Here is a 19,361-nt window from a genome sequence, read left to right as displayed (position 1 = left end):
GCCTGTGTTTTGGGTGTCATATGTAAGAGATCATTGCCAAATCCGATGTCATGAAGCTCTTCTCCCATGTTTTCTTCTAGGAGTTTTACAGTTTTAGCTCTTACATTCAGGTCTTTGATCCACTCTGAATTGATTTTTATGTATCATTAAGGCTCAACTTTATTCTTTTGCATGTGGATGTCCAGACCCACTTGTTGAAAAGACTGCGCTTCTCCTCACTGGTCTTGGAAGCTTTGAGGAAAATAATTTGACCATATACGTCAGAGTTTATTTCTGGGCTCTCTATTCTACCGGACTGGTCTTTATGTCTGCATGCCAGTCCCACACTGTTCTGATTACTGTAGCTTTACTGTACGTTTTGCAATCAGGAAGCATGAGATTTTTCACTTTGTTCTTCCTTTTCAAGAATGTTTTGGCTATTTGATGTCCTTTGAGATTTCATATGAACCCTAGGATGAAGTCTTCTATTTTGGCAAGAAACATTGTTGGCGTTTTGACTGAGAATTGCACTCAGTCTGCAGGCTGCTTGGGCATCTGCCTAAGTCCTCCAGCCATAAGCACATGTATCTCTCCACTTACCTGTGTCTTCTTTAATCTCTTTTGAATGCTGTTGCAAATGGGATTATTTCCTTAATTTTCTTTTCAGGTTGTTTGTTCATGTAGAGAAACACAAGTAATTTCTGTGTGCTGATTTTGTGTCCTGCAACGTCATCACATTCTTTTTAACAGTTCTGTTTTGGTGGGATCTTTAGGTTTTCATGTATAAAATCCAGCTACTTGTAAACAGGGATAATTTTGCTTCTTTCTTTCTAATTTGGATGCCTTCTTTTCTTGTCTAAATGCTCTGGCTAGAACCTTCAACACAATGCTGAATAAAACTAGTGAAATTCTTGTCTTGTTCCTGATCTTAGAGAACAAGCTTTCAGTCTTTTACCAGCATTTATGATGTTAACTGTGGGTTTTTCACACATGCCTTTATTAGGTTTAGGTAGTTTTCTTCTATTTCTAACTTGTTGAGTGTTTTTACTATGAAAGAATGTTAAATTTTGCCAAATGCTTTTCCTGCATCAATATGTGTTTTTCCCCCTCTACATTCTGCTAATGTGGTATATTCCATTTTTAGTTTGTTGAACTATCCTTGTATTCCAAGAATAAATCCATTTGGTCATGGTGTATAAGCCTCTTAATGCACTGTTAAATTCTGTTTGCTGGTACTTTCTTCTGGATTTTTGTATCATCTTCATGGGATATGAGCCTGCAGTTTTCTCTTGGCAGGTTGTGTGTTTCTAGGAGTCTGTTTGTTTCATTTAGGTTTTCTAATTTGTTGGCATATAACTCTTCATTGTACTCTTAATCCTTTTTGTTTCTGTAAAATGGGTAGTAATGCCCCAACTTCTTAGTTCTTTGAGTCTTCTGTCTAGTCAATATAGCTAATGGTTTGTCAGGTTTGCTGATCTGTGTTTGCAGCTGTGCATTTCTTTCTTAGCGCTGTTTCTGCCGCAGTCCACAAGGACTGGTATGTGGTATTTTCATTTTCATTGTCTCAAAGTAGTTTCCAGTTTCCCATGTGGTTTCGTCTTCACTCATGACTGTTTAAGAGCGTGTTCCTGAATTTCCAAGTGTTTGTGGATTTTCCTGTTTCCCTTCTGCTGCTGCTGTCTAGTCTCATCCCACTGTGACTTGCATGATTTCAATCTTTCACATGTGTGCAGACTTGCTCTGTGGCCTAACATGGCCTATCCTCGAGAATGTGCTATGTGCCCTTGAGAAAAAAAGATGCGCATCCTGCTGCTTGTCCCTGGGTGATCCTGTAAGTCCCCAAGGCTCTGTTCACCCTTCTTTGTTCTTTTTGTCCCAGAGACTCAATAATTTCAAATGTTTATTTTTTAAGTTCACTTAGTCTTTCTTCTGCCCATTGGAACCCAATGCTGAACCGTCTAGTGAATTTTTCAATTTGGTCCAGTTTTTTGTCCATATTTTCTTTCACCTCTCTGCGCATATTTAAGACAGTAGTTTTAAATCCTTTGTTTAGTATGTCTGAGGTCTACTTTCTTCCTTTAAATGGGCTGTATTTTCCTCTTTCTCTGTAAGCTTGTAATTTTCCTGTTGTTGAATATTAGGCATTTGAAAAGTACCTCTCCCATCCTCACAGACTGGCTCTGCCCTGGGGAGACCTTCACTAATTAGCAGGTTTTGTTCTAAGCCTTGGGACCAGCTCACGGTGAACGCTTAGGGTCTTCTCAGGTCTTTTCTGCACGTGTATCCTTGTCTGGGCCGTGTATGAACTTTTTATTCCTAAGCACACATGGCTGCTTTAAAATGTTTTCATCTCCCAGAGCGTGTCACCTGCTTCTCGGGTCTTGGACATGCTGTACCCTCCCCCCACAGTCCTCTGCCTCAGGTGCCAGCAGGACTGCACCCCCGCCCTAGTCCTGGGCTGTTTTCATGAGCACTGCTCGCCACTTTCTGTAGCTTTTTGCAGCCTGAGATCCAAACTATGTCATTTTTCCCTATCTAAGCTCCAAGTCAGAGGAAAGAGAGATCAGCCTCTAGTTGTTTTTAATGTATCCAAGGAGATGAGGGCCAGGAGTCCCTGAGACTGCCACTCAGCTGTCATCAGAATACACCGTAAAGCCTTCTTTCCCTCCCTGACTTAATAAGCTAAGTGCCACCATACGGCAAGGGACTGCTCAGTGTCACGTCCTGTTCCAGCACCTCACACACATCGGCCCCCTGACAACTGGCCCCGTCTCACAGACGAGGACTGTGAAGCTCAGGAAGCACCCTGCACGCAGGACCACCACCGGGAAGAAGTGGACGCGGGGAACCCACCCTGGCAGCTTGGCTCCTGCACCCGACGCTGCTTCACGCAGGGCGGTCAGTCACCTCAGCCACTCCGCTCTGGCCTGCTGCTCTAGGATGCTTTGTCGGAGTCCAGTGGGCACCCCAGGGACGTTTCCTCCCAGAGTCTGGGGAGCGCTGGCTGCCCTTCGTGTTTCAGAGGAAGGCGGTCCCCCTGGCAGAGGCGCTGGCAGGGTTCAGGTGAGCCCCAAGGTGGGCACCCTCCATCGCCCTGACAGTTCTTTGACCTTGTCCATGAAGTGTCAATTTCTCCAGGAAAGACTCCTTCAGCCCTGCCTGGGGAACCAGACCAGACTGCTGGCATCTACAGAGCAGGCAGAAAATATGCCTGAGGGCCCCTCCCATCCCCACAGAGAACTTCTCTTAATTTCTCTATTTTCAACTTCCACGGCTCCCCTCTGCTGGGCCTGGTGCCTCCTATTTTGCAGACTGCAAGTCTAAGCACTGTTTAACAGAAATATAGTGCAATCACATTTCAGAAGACACGAAATTAATTTTAATCATTGTATTTAACTCAGTACATCCAAAACACTGTAACGCTGTTGTGTAATGAATGTTAAAAAGCATTAGTGAGGTGCTGCACTCGCTGGTACGAAGCCCTGGTGTTCGGAGCCCATCGTAGGGCATAATGGCCACATCCCAGGTGTTCACCAGCCACACACGACTCATGGCACCCCAGCAGACGACATGGGTCAAGGAAGTGAACGTCACATCACTGTGGGAGAGAGTGTCATCTGGCTACGCCAAGTCGGGAGGGAGACCCCCACTAAGCCCATTTCACCCCCAGGCCAGGTGCCCACCAGCCCAGGCATTTAGGGCCTCCCAGGCAAAGCCCCTTGTGTTCCAGCATCTTGCCCTCAAGCAGGCCCAAGGCTGCACCTTCCCTGCTGCGCTAACTCAGCCTTCACTCTCCTATTGGCTTTTCTTAAAAACAAACAAACAAGGTTGTCTGATACCTGAAATATTCCAAAGAACACATGCAGCCCCTATGTAAGACAGAAAGCCTCGTGATCTACTCTGCTGAGACCCCCAGCCCCTTTAACCTCCCTCATCTGCCGTGGGGCTGCACCCCTCAGTCGCTTCTCCCACGCTGACCTGTCTCCCCAAGGGGAAGAACGGAAGCCCAGGTGCCGTGCGTTCACGTTCTACCTGCTGCTTCCTTGTGGGCCACACGTGGATGTCTCTGACAAGGAGACTGGGCTCAGCTGTGCGCGCCTCTACTGTGCTGTGTGTACCTTCTGGTGACCTGCCTCTGTCACCCACATTCTGCTCTAAGAGTTGTCCATGTCACTACAAGAGCCCATCATTCACTGGCTCCCTGGGGCAAGTACCCCGGCGTGTGAACACAAGTCTGGGCTGTTTCTGAGATGTGTGTGAGTGTGAGCAGCGCTGCAAGAATTCCTCTGGAGCTTCCCCCAGATGGACACGCTGGACCACAGAATAGAAGAATGCTCAGCTTGGCAGGTCAGTGCCTGTTTCCCCAAGTGGGTGTGTCAATCTGTGCCTCCCACCAGCAGCGCACAAGACTCCCCGGCCACCCACACAGGTTCCTCAGACGTCTTCGCTTTTACCAATCTGAGCCCCCGTGGAGCTGGAGCCCATGGCAGTCTCTGCACACTAATGCGGCAGAATATCTTTCTGTATGTTTAACCCCCACTCTTGTTCACTTTTCTGGGACACGCCTGATTACCTCCTGTCCGTCTGCAGGAGTTCTTCATGCATGCAGGACTAGAACCCGGCACAGGCTGCACGTGTTACAAGTACTGTCCCCACTCCGTGGCTTGTCTGTTTACATTCTTTATTCCTGCTTTTTGATAAACATGCGCCAAGGAGTCCGCCCTCTGCCCTGTGACGTGTCCCCTTCGCCACATCTCAAGTTTCTGCGTCTGTTTCACCAGCTCTCCTGTCTCACTGGCCAAGCGTGAAGCAAGCCGCTCACTTGTCCTTAAAGTGCCCTGACGGGATCAGAACTCTGTTCTCCCACGTTCTAGAACTGACTCGACACATTTCCCTAAGAACCCTTGACAGATGCGCCGAATCCACGGTCAGCACAAGAACAGGCAGCTCTCCCATCTCGAGTCTTCCCCACTAAGAACACCCTGTCTCTCTTTATTCAAGTCTTCTTTAATGTCTCTTAATGAAGCTGTAAGTTTTTCTCCAGTAAAAATTTTATGCATCTTTTATAATTCCCATTTGTATCAGAGATGATTCACTCAGGAGAACAGGGACCATGCCAGGTTTTTCAAACACAGGGGGTTTGAAACAGGGAATTAATGCTTTCAAAGAGCTGACAAGGCTGGAGGGGGCACCAGAGAAGAGTCGGTCACCTCTGACTGTCCACGTCACCTCTGCAGTTACAGCAGTCAGGAAGCCAGTCCTGTTGTGCGCAGGCGAGGTCAGTGCAGGAAATGCTGCCCTGTGACGCCGGCCGGCAGGGGACACGGCAGCTACCATGAATGCTCACCCTGGTCCAAGCCCATGTGCCCACGCCGCGGCCAGAGGAACGGGACTCCACCTCCCTCCCACCTTCCAAATGTCACGGGAAGGCACTTCATGGGCTGAAAGATACCAGAGGCCTGCAGGCAGGGAGTCCGGGCACCATGGCTGCAGCTTCCAGGCCTGAATGCAGGGACATCCTCAACCCCCAGACTGTACCGAGCCCACTGCCTGGCCTCCATTTCCAAAAACACTGCTGACGTCACACACCTGCCGCTACATCTTTCCCCATCTTCTTGGTCCCTGTGGTCGTATCACTCTCATACTCTTTTACTGTAATTCTGGCAGGCTCTTAGCAGGGCGATGAAATAATCTCATGGGGTCACTCCAGGAGTCCTGCAGTCCAAGTTCAAAAGCAGCCTGACTGAAGAATAAACAAAGGAGACCTAATGAAACTTACAAGCTTCTGCACAGCAAAGGAAACCGTAAGCAAAACAAAAAGACAACCTACAGAATGGGAGAAAATTTTTGCAAATGAAACCAACAAAGGCTTGATCTCCAGAATATATAAGTAGCTTATACCACTTAATAAGAAAAAAACAAACAACCCAATCCAAAAATGGGCAGAAGACCTAAACAAGCAATTCTCCAAGGAAGACATACAAATGATCAATAGGCACACGAAAAAATGTTCAATATCACTAACTATCAGAGAAATGCAAATCAAAACTACAATGAGGCATCACCTCACACCAGTCAGAAGGGCCAACATTCAAAAATCCACAAATGACAAATGCTGGAGCGGCTGTGGGGAAAAGGGAACCCTCCTACACTGCCGTGGGAATGCAGTTTGGTGCAGCCACTGTGGAAAACAGTGTGGAGATTCCTCAAAAGACTAGGAATAGACTTACCATATGACCCAGGAATCCCGCTCCTGGGCATATATCCAGAAGGAGCCCTACTTCAAAATGACACCTGCACCCCAATGTTCATAGCAGCACTATTTACAATAGCCAAGACATGGAAACAGCCTAAATGTCCACCAACAGATGACTGGATAAAGAAGATGTGGTATATTTATACAATGGAATACTATTCAGCCATAAAAACTGACAACATAACACCATTTGCAGCAACATGGATGCTCCTGGAGAATGTCATTCTAAGTGAAGTAAGCCAAAAAGAGAAAGAAAAATACCATGAGATCGCTTATATGTGGAATCTAAAAACAAAAACAAAGCATAAATACAAAACAGAAACAGACTCACAGACATAGAATACAAACTTGTGGTTGCCAAGGGGGCAGGGGGTGGGAAGGGACAGACTGATTTCAAAATGTAGAATAGATGAACAAGATTATACTGTATAGCACAGGGAAATATATACAAGATCTTATGGTAGCTCACAGAGGAAAAAAATGTGACAATGAATACATATATGTTCATGTATAACTGAAAAATTGTGCTCTACACTGGAATTTGATACAACATTGTAAAATGATTATAAATCAATAAAAAATGTTTAAAAAAAAAAGCAGCCTGACTGAGCATGGCCTTTCCATGGGTTTACATAAGCTCCCCACACTAGGAAGGTCACAGCTGACCCCTTGTCTGCACCCATCCTGTCCACAAAGATCTTCCCCCTCCTTATTTTTGGTTGGGCAGGGGAATTAATGAGGACTTGGCCTAGAGCCATGACTTTTTAACATTTTCCTTTAAAATAAACTAGAAACAAAATACGACATAGTTTCAAGAGTTATTAATTCAGAGAAGACAGAAAACAAGTGCTCATTATTCCTTGAAGACTTTGATAACAAATTTCTCAGAAACCCAACTTTAAAAACAGTTGGAAATCCATGTACTTATCCTACTGGGATCCTGCAGGGCAGCACACAAGGGGCTGGAGCAGAGCTGGGGTCATGGGAGCAGGAGGGAGCGGGGGGTCCCCACGCTTCCTCGCTAGGCAAGCTCCTGTATAACCAACTGCTGGTGGTTGGACCTGGTAAGCTGGGGATCACAGTGCCAGGAGGGCCACCTGGTGCCCGGCTGCATGACCCAGAAAGGCCCTCAGTCCAGCCCGGCCCCAGCAAGTCCACTGGTGCTCCAGATGGCGGGACTGGTCTCAGCTCCCGAACAGGACAGTCCTCACACACGACCTGAAGGCTCAGCCAGCGGGCACTCTGAGGAGAGCCTCTGAGAGCTGGCCAAGCCACATAGTTCTCTGTTCAGAATGTCCTCAGGGAGGCTGGATGTGAGGTCTCTCCCCGTGGGTCAGCCCAGGGGATGCTCCCAGTCCCGACCACTACCCTCACCAGGCTGACCGAGCACCCTAGGCGCTGGGAAGTCACACCATCTGCACGTCTGGGCATGGGGCTATCCCCGGGGGCTCCCAGCTCAGCCACCGCCATTCAACTGTTGTTGGCAAGGCAGACACTTCAACCAGAGACATGCATGGTACATAGCAGGTACAAGCCCAAGGACGTGCAGGAGGGGCACCTTCCACCTTCCCAGGCAGACACATTGTGACTAGACCCTGTCTATTGCTTATTCTGACCCCTCCAGGGACCATCCCAAGTTCAAATGTCTCTCTGCACCTGACGCCCGACCTGGTCCCCTGGTGGGAGCTGATCCACACCCAGCCATCTACCGCACGTGGAAAAGGACCCTGTCCAAGGCTGGGTCCCCCTGAGGAAGAGGACGGTCTCCCACACCAGAGCCAAGTCTGGAAGGCGCCCAAGCAAGGCCAGGTAACGGAGCATCACCAGCTGCTAGAGATGCTGCATCCTGCCACCTGCGCGTGCACGCTGCACGGACCACCAGGGGACACGTCTCCCCATCACGGGACCATGCCGCAGCAATGGGGAGGCAGGCTCTGCGCCCCACCTCCCCCACACTCACCTGGACAGTCGGCTTCGTCGCTTTCATCCTCACAAGTCGCCCAGCCGTCACACTGCCAGGGCAGGGGGATGCACTGGATGGCACCGCTGCGACAGGCGAACTGGCCCGGGTTGCACCGCAGCTCTGTGGAACCAAAGTGCAAGAGGCCGCTGAGGACATGGCGGCCAGGTCTGCACGCCCGGTCCCAGAGTGGCGCCCCCCCCCCACCTCTCAAGGAGCCCTGGGTCCACACGGACACACACCCCATTACTGTTTCTGACATTACATTTTATAACTTTTTGGTTTGTGTACTTCCTAACTACTTACTGCAGACATAGATGACTTCATAATTTTTCTCTTTTAACCTTTTTATTGACTTTACATGTGATCAATTAACTATCCTTACCGTAGATTTGCCTTTACCTTTACAAAAAATTTTTCCTTTTGTAATCTGCATATTTCTAACCGTGGTCTTTTCTCTTCCACTTCGAGAAATCTCTTTAACATTTCCTACAAAGCTGGTTTCGTGGTGCTGAACTCACTTTTTGCTTGTCTGTAAAATTCTGATCTCTCCATCAATCTGAATGAAAGCCTTGCTGGTCTGCAGAACTGGAGGGTAGCTGTCTTGCATCTAATGTAACATCTATTAGCAGTTTCACACAACACTCACATCTTGTTCTGATGACAGTCACAGTGTAGTCAGCCAGTGCATCTCAAGAAAAACAACAGCTTGTAGCAAAAGCAGATTCTTGAATGTTCATTTTGCATGTGCTGGGCGATGCACCAAGTGGCTCGAATACAGTATCACATTCAAATCCTTCAGACAAATTCCATTAGCTCCTTCAAACAACACAGCCCTACGCCCCTGGGGGCCAGGCACTGTGCTGGATGCAAGTGAGAAGAAGGAAAGTGCGACCATGAAAGGAAAACCAATAAACTCGCTTCTTTAAAGTTAACAACTTTGTCATTCAAAGCTCAGTAAAGATACCCAGTTAAATGGAACAGAATACCAAGCCCAGAAATAAACCCGTATCAATGTGGCCAAGTGACTTTCAGAGAAAGATGCAAAGATGATTCAATGCGGAAAGGATAATCTCTCAGCAAGTGGTAATGGAACAACTAGAAATCCACATATCAAAAAGCAAACCTCAACTCACAACTCGCATCAGATGTAAATACTAACCCAAAACAGATCAAAGACTTAAAATGTAAAACTCAACACTATAAAACTTCTAGGAGAAAACATAAGAAAATCGTGGTGAACCTGGGTTAGGCCAAGAGTGCTTACATTTGTCACCGAAAAGAAAAAAACATCATAAACTGGACTTCACCAGAAGGGAGGTGGTTGCTGGTGGGACCTCAAGGCAGAGGAGGCACAGACCGCCAAGCGCATAGGGGCACTGCAGGGGGATGGAACCGTGTCCTGCATCTTGAGTGAGGTGTTGGTTAGTTTATCAAAGCTCAAAGAACGATATACACAAGTGAATTTTGGTGTAAATTAAAAAATAAACAGGTACTTTTAAAAGTACAGTTAAGCAAATGAATGGGTGAGCCACTGAGAAAACACCTGCAAGCAACACGCATAAGGACTTCTGTGTCGCTGGAGCACAAAGCACTTCTACAGCCCAGCAGTACGTACAAGTAACGAAAAGGCCAACAGCCTCATGAAAATGGACAAAAGGTTTGAATAAATACTTTTTGAAAGAAGATACATGAATGGTTAACAAGGACATGAAAAAGTTAACAACATCACTCACAGGGAAACATAACTGAGAAGAACCACCTGAGGTGACACCACAACGAAGTCACTAGACAAACTTAACAAGTCCGACAATGCAAATGTCGACGAGACTGTGGAGCAACTAGAGCTCTTACTGATGGGAACGCAAAATAGCAGAACCACTCAGAAAAAAATACCTGGCAGTTTCTTATCAGAAACTTCATAAAGTTAAATCCTGTTTTACTCGACAGAATACTAGAAGTCTTAGCTAGTGCAATTAGGCAAGAAAAAGAAATAAAAGGCATCCAAATTGGGAAGGAAGAAGTTATATAATCTCTGTTCACAGATGACATGATTTTACAGGTCAAGTTGAAAGATTCCACACAAACCCCCCCCAAAACCCAAAATCTGTTAGAACTAATAAACAAACTCAGCAAAGTTGCAGGACACAAAAGTCAACACACAAAAATTAGTTGCGCTTCCAAACAGTAACAATGAACAATCTGAAATTAAGAAAACAACGCTGTTTACAATAACATTAAAAAAAAGTAAAACACTCAGGAATAAACTTAACCAAAGAGGTGAAAGGCTAGTACACTAGTTAACAAACTACAAAAGATTCCTGAAATTAAAGACACAAATAAACGGAAAGGCACCCCATATTCATGGACTGAAGACTTAAGACGTCAAAACTACCCAGTCTACAGATTCAATGCAATCCGTATCAAAATGCCAACAATATTCTCTTTTGCCAAAATAGAAAAATCCATCCCAAAATTAATGTGGGAACTCAAAGGACCCTGAATAGTCAAAATGATTTTCAGGAAGAAAAACAAAGCTGGAGGCCTCAACTTCCTGATTTCAAAACACATGAAGTTATAAAGCTCCAGTAAACAAAACAGTGACTGGAGTAAACACAGACATACAGGCCAACAGAACAGAACAGAGAGCCCTGAAATAAGTCCTTGCACATATGGTCGAATGATCTTTGACAGAGTGCCAAGGCCACACAACGGCAAAGGACAGTCTCTCCAACAAATAGTGCTGGGAGCACTGGACATCTATGTGCAAAAGAATGCAGCTGGACCTAACCTTATCCCATATACAAAAATTAACTCAAAATGATTAAATACTTAAATGCAAGGACCTGAAACTATACCACTCCTTCATGACATTGGATGTAGCGATGGTTTCTTGGACATGACACCAAAAGCGCAGGCAACGAAGGCAAAAGTAGACAGAAGGGACCACATCAAACTTCAATAACAAAGTAAAAATGCAACCACAGAATGAGAGAAAATATCTGAAAATCATGTACGTGATCAGGGTTAGTAACCAGAATATACAGAGAACTCCTGAAATTCAACAATCTCAAAGCAAACAACCCAATTACAAAATGGGCAAGGGACTTGAAAAAACATCTCTCAGGGTAGGGGGGAGGTTACACAGGACCGGGCCAGCATACAGGCCAAACGTGAGCCGCCACCTGAAGGGCACTGAGGAAGACGCAGAGGTAGTGGGGCAGAAGCGGGGCGTCAGCACCGCGGACTGGAGGCCATGGTCATGGTCACAGAGGGAAGACAAGAAAAGCCAGGAGAAGAAGGCCCGGAGGGCATTGCAGGCCGGTGAGGTCACCGGGGAGGCCACTAAAGCACTGCTCAGCCAGGTCCACAGAGCCGTGACAGAGTCTGTGTCCCTCTCGGTGGCGGCGGGGGGGGAGGGGGGACCAGATGGCGCACCTCCCCTCAGCTCCCCACAGCTCTTCCATTGCAATGAAATCGTGCAACAGGGAGCAGAGCGCGTGGACCCATAAGCAGACTTCAGTTTCTGGTCCTGCATCTACTTAAAAGCCAGGTGACACCACCAGGCAAGGTCATCATCCTCTTAAGGCCTTGGCATCCTAATCTCTGAAACAGACCCACCTGCTCCACTGGCTCCCCACCTCAAACAGGGCCGTCACGCACGGCCTAAGCACGAGCACACCCAAACCCTGGGCCGGGGGTGGGCCGCCTTCACACGGCCTTTCATGCCACCGGCCCCGACGATCGGAGCACAGAAACATGCTGTGGGGAGGACAGAGAACACAAACGGTGCTGGATGGTGGGCCTGGGTGTGTGCTCAACAAACCTGAGCCCAAGTGATCCTGGACATCTAACTCTCCATTTATTTTCCTGAGGAAGAATCTGAAATAAAGAGTGATTTGCCAAAACTGCAGTCAAGGACAAAACCAGGACAACGAGGTCTCAGGACTCTTAGAGAAAAAAATAAGTCATTAAAAATACTCAATTATTATCCGCAAATCACTTTTTAAATACATTTTCAATTCTGGAATAATTTTAGGTTTACAGCAAAGCTCCTGAACGTCCCTCACCTCGTGTCCTCATTCCGTCCAACACCAGGACATGCTGTCACAGCTGGGAGCCACCACCACACCTCCAAGAACTGAATCCTACAACTTGTCCCCGAAACCCCCCTCCCCACTCCAGCATCCTCCCCGGGACACCACACTGCAGCTGGTGTCACAGAGTCATTTCTGATACACTCTGTCAAAAGCTTTAAGGTGACAAAATAAAAAACAGTAACTAATAGCCTCAAGTAATGCAAAAATCTAAAGAACGTAATTGTTACAAATTTTACTTGGCCTTTCTTCTCAATGATGCCAAGCAATCATTCACTCAACATTCGTAATTCTCCTCAGCCCACAGAAGCAACACTGGCAAACAGCAGCACATACTACGAGAGCCAGTACATCAAAGTGGTAAATATCTACTAAAACAGTATTTTAATTTACCCAGGAAAATACTACAACCTATTGGAAGATGAGATGTTTCCCTAGCAAATAGTGTGATGAAACAGAAGCTTGGTATAATCATGAGATTACAGTAAATGCCTTTCTCAGTACTATTTATCTAATAAAAGTGGTTTCAAATCAAGACAGTTTTGAACATAACAGTAACAGACACACAGATGACAATCCAAATAGTTTTTGACCCAGTACTTTGACTATAAACCATCAGTCTAAAGACAAAAAGAGCTGCAAAAATCACAAAAGCCCTAACTAGGGCGGCCTGCTGTTGGCAGTGGTCGTGGGTACAGCACTTCTGAAACTATTCTGTGTGCTCTGTAGGTTTAAGCAAATAGTGAATCCACTAATGTTGCTGGATGCCAGAGTTCTACTGTAGAAAAAGGGAGACATAAATGTGAAATGGGGAAAGCAAGCAAGACCCTGTGATGCTGGGTCAGAACTAAAAGACACAGTATGAACTCAGACAAAAAGAGAAAAAGACACTCACCCCTACGCCCACACACGGGATGGACACACGCCCCAGCTGGACTGCAAGGTCCTCGTGGCGATGAACACAGCACCAACATCTTGGTTTCTCCAAGATTACCATCCCCTGCTGAAAGGAACCAGTGCTCCGTGGAAAAATACAGGGCGAATGGAAGACACAAGGTGAGCCTGGTGATGAGGAATGTTCAACGTGAACGTGACGAGTTGGAAGGACACACAAGCCAGCCTGAAGGGCTCCCAATGCCCAAATCAACAGCAATATAAGCATCAAAACGAACAATGACAATAACACACTATGATTCACTAAGTAAAAAGAAGAATCCATGAATCCATAACAATGTTAAAAAGTTGAAGAGCAAGACCGAGCTTTTTTTTTTTACAGTCGACTACACAAGAGGAAGGAAGGAAAAAAGAAAACCATCATTTAAATTTTTTGCGGGGGGAGAGGTAATTCTGTGTATTTATTTACTTACTTATTTTTAAATGGAGGGACTGGGTCTTGAACCCAGAACCCCGTGCATGCTAAGCACATGCTCTACCCCTTGAGCTACACCTTCCCCCTGAAAACCATCATTCAGCAACCATCACAGCAATAGGTGACTTAGGCAAGAGGCATCACCAGATGCTTAAATTCACCGCGAGAGGCTCTCCATCTCCCTGCAGAGGACCTGCCAATCACAGAGGGGGAAAGGCCACTTTTCCAGTAGAAAAATGCAGTCAAAGCCACCCCAGCACATGGCGAAGGTTAACAGCGCCTTTCCTGGGATGAGCAGCCAGCTATGTCTGGGGTGAGGGCACTGAGGCAGACTCAGTGTCCAGGGGGTCACTCCTGCGAAAGATGGAACGACTGAATCTGACCACCAGGAAGCAACCTGACAACCCCAGGAGGAGGAATATTCTATCAAACAGCTGGCCTGGACTCTCTAAAAAGTCCACACCATGAAAGACAACGAAAGCTAAGGAGCTGTCCCAGATTTCAGATTAAATGCACGTGACAGTTAAACGCAACTCACAATCCTGGGCTGGAGCCTGGACTGGGGGAAAATGTGGTAAACGGACAACTGGCAAAACGGGGGTCTGGCTCCTAGTACCACACCCTAGTACCACAGCCTGCCCTGTGCTCCCCAGATGGCCTTGTTCTCTGGAAACAGGAGCCAGGAAGTCAGAAATGAGGGCGTGTGATGTGTATGCAGATATATTTCATGTCTATGCATATGTGCACACACACGCACACACACATACAGGGCTGCAAGTGTGTGGTGAGTTGGATGTTCAGTCAGTGAACTTAAGTGAACGGCATACAGGTGGACTTCACAGCACTACTCTTGCAAGTTTTCTACAGGTATGATGTGTTTCCAAAGTAAAAAGTTTTTTTTTTTTTTTTAATGAGGTAACTCTCTGCATTCCTCTGAAGGAAGACATTTTGAAATCTTAATTCTTTTTGGAATTAAACCTTTCTCATACCAATAAAAACTCCTGACCACTGGATCTTTGGATTTGGTTTCATTTCTGCCCTTCAGGCACCTCCCAACTGAATCATTCTGTTCATGTCCAAGTTCCTCTAAATGGCCACTCTGATTCTAAATTATCCTTGGTGGAGTTATGCCACTTAGGTAAATACAAACACAAACTTGAGTTAAAGCATAAACACATGTAAATACCAGGAGTCAACCTCAAGCTGCCGCTGACAGCTCTGGGCTGAGCCAAGCCCCCGAGAGGCGGGGAAGGGTGCGGCGGGCTTCCCGACTTAGGTCTCCTCACTGGCCATGCCACCTCTCACCTGCGGCTTCTGGTGGGAGATGTTCTGATACAAGGGCTTCTGCAACCAGCCCCACGGGCAAAACAAGCCTAGGGACGTTCTCATGAAGTCTTATTTAATTAAAAAAAAAAAAAAGAATAAAGTAAAGCTGTATGCACTGACCTACAAAGACCTCCAAAACAGTGTCAAATAAAAAAGTCAAAAACTTGTATTAAAAGTACCTTTCCATTTATGTAATCTATAAGTGAGTTTTTGTAAATGTGAAAAACCACAACCTCCTGTTTCCAGACTGCGCTGCTTCCACACAGCTCACACGTGGTCTGTGCCCGCGTCCCTCCTGCGGTTGGGTGGGGGGATCTGAGGCAGGTGTCTGTGCCCCAGGGTGGCCAAAAGATCACCAGAGACTGCTGCAGAGGCCCAGCCCACCGCTTCCAGGCGGTTCTAGTCCTCCGGTTCCGTCCTCAATGACCACAGAGCTCTGCCGGCCAACCAGTCCAGGGACCTAAGAAGTGGCCAGTGACACTAGAAAGGCCTCTACGTTAGGAGACTCGATGGCACCTAAGTGCAGAGGGGGCCCTGGACCTTCCATCTCCCAGCTGACCCTCTGGGACACCCTCTGTGGTGGCTCCTGCCCCTTGTCCAGTGCCCCAGGGAGCCCCAGGCAACCCTCTCTGCAAGCGAGGAGCTCCTAAGGAAGGTCCTCAGGGAAGAAGGGCTTCTAACCAGGGCCGGCGCGCAGATGTCTCAGCCTTGTCCTGTCTGGCAGAGAGCAGGCCCGCATCAGGGCACGGGAAGGGGAATGGGGTGCGGAGGACACTGGACTGGACTGAAGCGGTGGCCATGCTGGGCAGAAAGGAGGGAGAGGCCAAGAGGTGAGGGTTCGTGGCCTCCACACCCACCAGCTCCCAAGCGAGGCTTGTGGGGGCAACACCCAGGAAGAGTAGAAGGTCCTCGGGCAGAGGGCTGCCCGTCAGAGAGGCAGCCTCCCCCGCGCCACCCCCACCTGCCAGCCCACCTGCTTTCACCTCTCAGGCCCGCTCACCCCGCAGGAGCGAGCCCCCCAGTGCAAGCCCCAGGCCACCTGGCCTGCAGCACCACCCCCACCCACCGCAGCCTCCAAAGGCGGCTGGTGTGGCAGGCAGCCGCAGGCCCTGGTCCCCGCCACCTCTGCCAGGGGCAGCTGCGAGGCCCGCTGGCGAAGGGAGCTTTTACTCTCTCTGTCAAAATATAAATAGCCATTTGTGCGTCTGCTCAATAACTGATTTCGGAGGGCCCAATCTGTGCCAGACCAGGCCCGGGGGACCCAGCGTGAACACGACAAAGAGCACAACACGTCAGCGTGAACAATCCTGGCCCTGTCCGAAGTGCTGTGACTGTGGGGGTCTCTCGGCAAGCCTGCACCCTCCCCCCACCCCCGTTGGCAGCTGGACTCCCTGAGCACAGAGCAGAAGCCTCCACTTGCCTGCCTCCCGGGGGGGCACAGACACACAGGGGGTCCCACGCTCTCCGGATGCAATTCGTGGGTAACAGTCACAGCCTTTAGGGAGCATTTGCTTTGTATCATACACTTTATATAACCCTGCATCTACCCATTTAAATTCTCACAACACCTCCATGAAATCCGCTGTTATACGTCCACGTCATAGACCAGGAGACTGAGGCACTGAGGAGTCACGGGGGGCGGGGGCAGCAGTAGGGTCCGTGCTCTCAAACCACCACACTGGACTCACCTTGGCCCCTTGCAGGAAGCCACCCTAGACCTTGGCTTTCTTGCCTCCCGGGTTGATGCCCAGAAGCCCAAGAGCACTCTGGGACCCCGGGCCACACCTCCAACCACGGCCCAAAGGCCATTCACCTTCCTCTGGGCTTCTCCTGCCCGGAGGAGAGGCTGACCACATCCACACTGACAGGACTCAGCCAAGCTGAGAGTGGCGGGACAAGATGTACCTTTCTTTCACCAAACATCCCAAGTCAACGGGTAACCATGCCCAAAACAAAGATACAGTTATACCATAATAACCATCCTGCGAGCCCACCCATCGCACTGTCTGACAAACTTCTGGGCCAAAACTGGGCTCTCGGGACTACCAGCCTCTCACCCACTCACCACTCACAGATGACAAGGGAGCGGTCCAGCAGCACAGTGAGGAGCAGCCGTCCAGCCTGTCCCCTGCTGTCTTCCAGCTCCTACACATCGTCACTGACGCTTTGCTTAGAGGCCGGAAACCACTAGGGGTTTCCCTGTGCAAGGACCAAGAGGGGCAGAGAACAGCACAAGCTCAGGTCCATCCGCGTGCAGGGCGGGAGCCCGGCCTGAGGAGGACGGTGCGGGGTGCAAGCGAGGGGACCTGGGTGGGAGGAGTGGCAGGTGCACCTGCCTCTGCCAGAGTGCCGCAGAGCACGATTCTCACTCCTGAGACCAGAGCCACCAGCTGACATACTACCCCCGAATCGCGGCCCCAGGGCTAACCCGGGCTTTGGCCATAGCACTTTTCCCCGTGGTTCCCCGGTGGCCACACAGGGCGGGCAGGGCGGCATCCCTGCTCATGTCCTGCTCTCTGCAGTGGCCAGGGTTCGGAGAAGGGCCACGACGTCTGTCACAACTACGTGTGTGTGTGTATACACACATGTGCACAGGGGGTGGGGGATAAGGTGGGTGAGGCAAGATCCTACCCGGGAGGTCGGGGCAGAAGGTGTGCAGGGCTCTCTGTGCTCACTACCCCTCTGCAGCTCTTCTGTTAAGTTGGAAATCACTCCCAAACAAAAGATTTTATTTTAAAAAAAGCACAACTCATTAGCTAGTGAGGTTGGAGAGTGTATTACACTACTTTCCAACTAAAAAATGAGAGTCAGGCCTAGAGCCCCCACGTTGCCAGCGGGAAAGTGCTGCAGGGCTGCAGGCGGCGGCCGGCAACCCCGGGCCAGCTCAGCTTCCCAGCTGCTTCCACGAGCTTCGCCTCGTCTGCTGGTGAGACACCCGCACTCTCCCTGTGCACTGACCTGTGTGCTGCAGCCCCTGCCTGGCTCACGGAGGACTCGTCAGTTCGGCACAGCCAGCAGGCCCCTCTGGGCCCCTCATGGCCCCGGGGACAGATCCCTGAGCTGGGAGCCGGCTCACCCGGCCTGACCCCCTCTATGTGGCCTCTCCCAGCCACAAGGAAGATAGCACCCGGCCCTGCTCCCTTATCAGGCTGCCCTTCCAGGGCCGGGGCCTCGGGCGGGACAGGGCTCAGTCAGGGAGGGAAAACTTTCCTCAGATACATACGGTGAGGTCTCCCTGCACGGAGCTGGGGCTAAAACATGGCAGGATTTTCCTTCATAATTGAAGCTGGACACAGTTTTAGAAAAAATACTTACTTGATGCCACAGTCTCTGCACAGAGAAAGGTCAACGAGACGGGATCAATCAGTGGCCCCCAAATGCCCCTCCATGTCTGTCACCCCCAACAGAGGTCCCCAACCTTTCTTTCTCACTACGGCCCCCGGCATACACAACACATACTGCTGGGGGTCCTTGTGGCCAGTCAGAGCAGGGATCGGAGGGCAGGGCTGGTTCCGTCCCTCAGGTGAGAGTATTCACATGGAAGAACCACAGGGTCCGTCAGGGGAAGGGAGGGGGCCTGGGCTCCACAGCTGGGGTGAGGGACAGCCAGGGCAGGACACACAGCTGGAGCAGACAGAGCCCGGGCCAAGGCTGGTTGATGCCGGGCAGGCCAGCTCTAGGACTAAATTGTGCTCCAAACTCTTGGCGTCATGAGCTCGATCTCATTTTCCCCACCTGTGAAATGGGGCCAGTAACAGGATCTACCTCACAAGGATCACCTGAGAGTTCAACCAGCTCAGTCAGTACCAGTGTTGGGGGTTGAATGGTCCCCGGCATATAACATATCCTCAATCAAATGAGACCAAACATGCATTTAAAAGAAAACTCTGGCAAGAGGTCAAGTTCTGCACATTCCTGTTGCTCCCACTCTGGGGAAGGCCTCACACCCTAGCCTATGTCAGAGAGCGGCCGAAAGTGGCTGAGCCCCCGTCCTCCAGGGCTCCCTCCTCCTGGGAAGCAGCTTCTGCCTGCCGCCCTCCTCACACCCAAGCGTGGGTCTAAACCAGGACTCCAAGAGAGCATGCAGGCCAGAAAAGACCAGAAAAGCCCTCCTCACAGGCACCAGCCAGCAGCCTGAAGCACAGAGCACACACGGGCACACAAGGAGAACACTGTGACCGAGAGTGAGACCCACCTCGCTGCCCAACCAAAATCAGGGCGCAGGATAGTGCCCCTTGGGCTTTGCAGGGCAACTCAAGACACCACCAGGGGCTGCTGCAAAGTTTTGATTTGGAGAGTCATGGGATGAAAAGGATACCTTTGCTCCCTCAACCCAAGCCATCTCCCTACCCCAACTCAGACCTAAGAGCCAGG

At 49.3% G+C, this 19,361-nt stretch overlaps 1 protein-coding gene across 7 annotated transcripts in view; it reads right to left on the bottom strand.

Moving 5' to 3' along the window:
* The window catches only part of DGCR2 (DiGeorge syndrome critical region gene 2), a 41,401-nt gene that overhangs the window by 20,451 nt on the left and 1,589 nt on the right, over window positions 1-19,361 (bottom strand). For 3 of the 7 annotated variants that reach the window (XM_031443207.2, XM_031443204.2, XM_031443205.2), the window contains exon 2: window positions 8,196-8,318. The exons of 2 other annotated variants lie outside the window; for them this stretch is intronic. In XM_031443207.2, the coding sequence (XP_031299067.2) occupies window positions 8,196-8,318 (123 nt within the window). Of the gene's footprint in view, window positions 1-5,568; window positions 5,720-8,195; window positions 8,319-13,187; window positions 13,422-19,361 lie in introns of those variants that run through there. 2 more of the 7 variants (XM_064480983.1, XM_064480985.1) reach the window with 2 other exon arrangements.

This window comes from Camelus dromedarius, chromosome 31 (genome assembly GCF_036321535.1).
Source record: "Camelus dromedarius isolate mCamDro1 chromosome 31, mCamDro1.pat, whole genome shotgun sequence".
Lineage (NCBI taxonomy): Eukaryota > Metazoa > Chordata > Mammalia > Artiodactyla > Camelidae > Camelus > Camelus dromedarius.
This window is presented reverse-complemented; position numbering and strand designations above follow the sequence as displayed.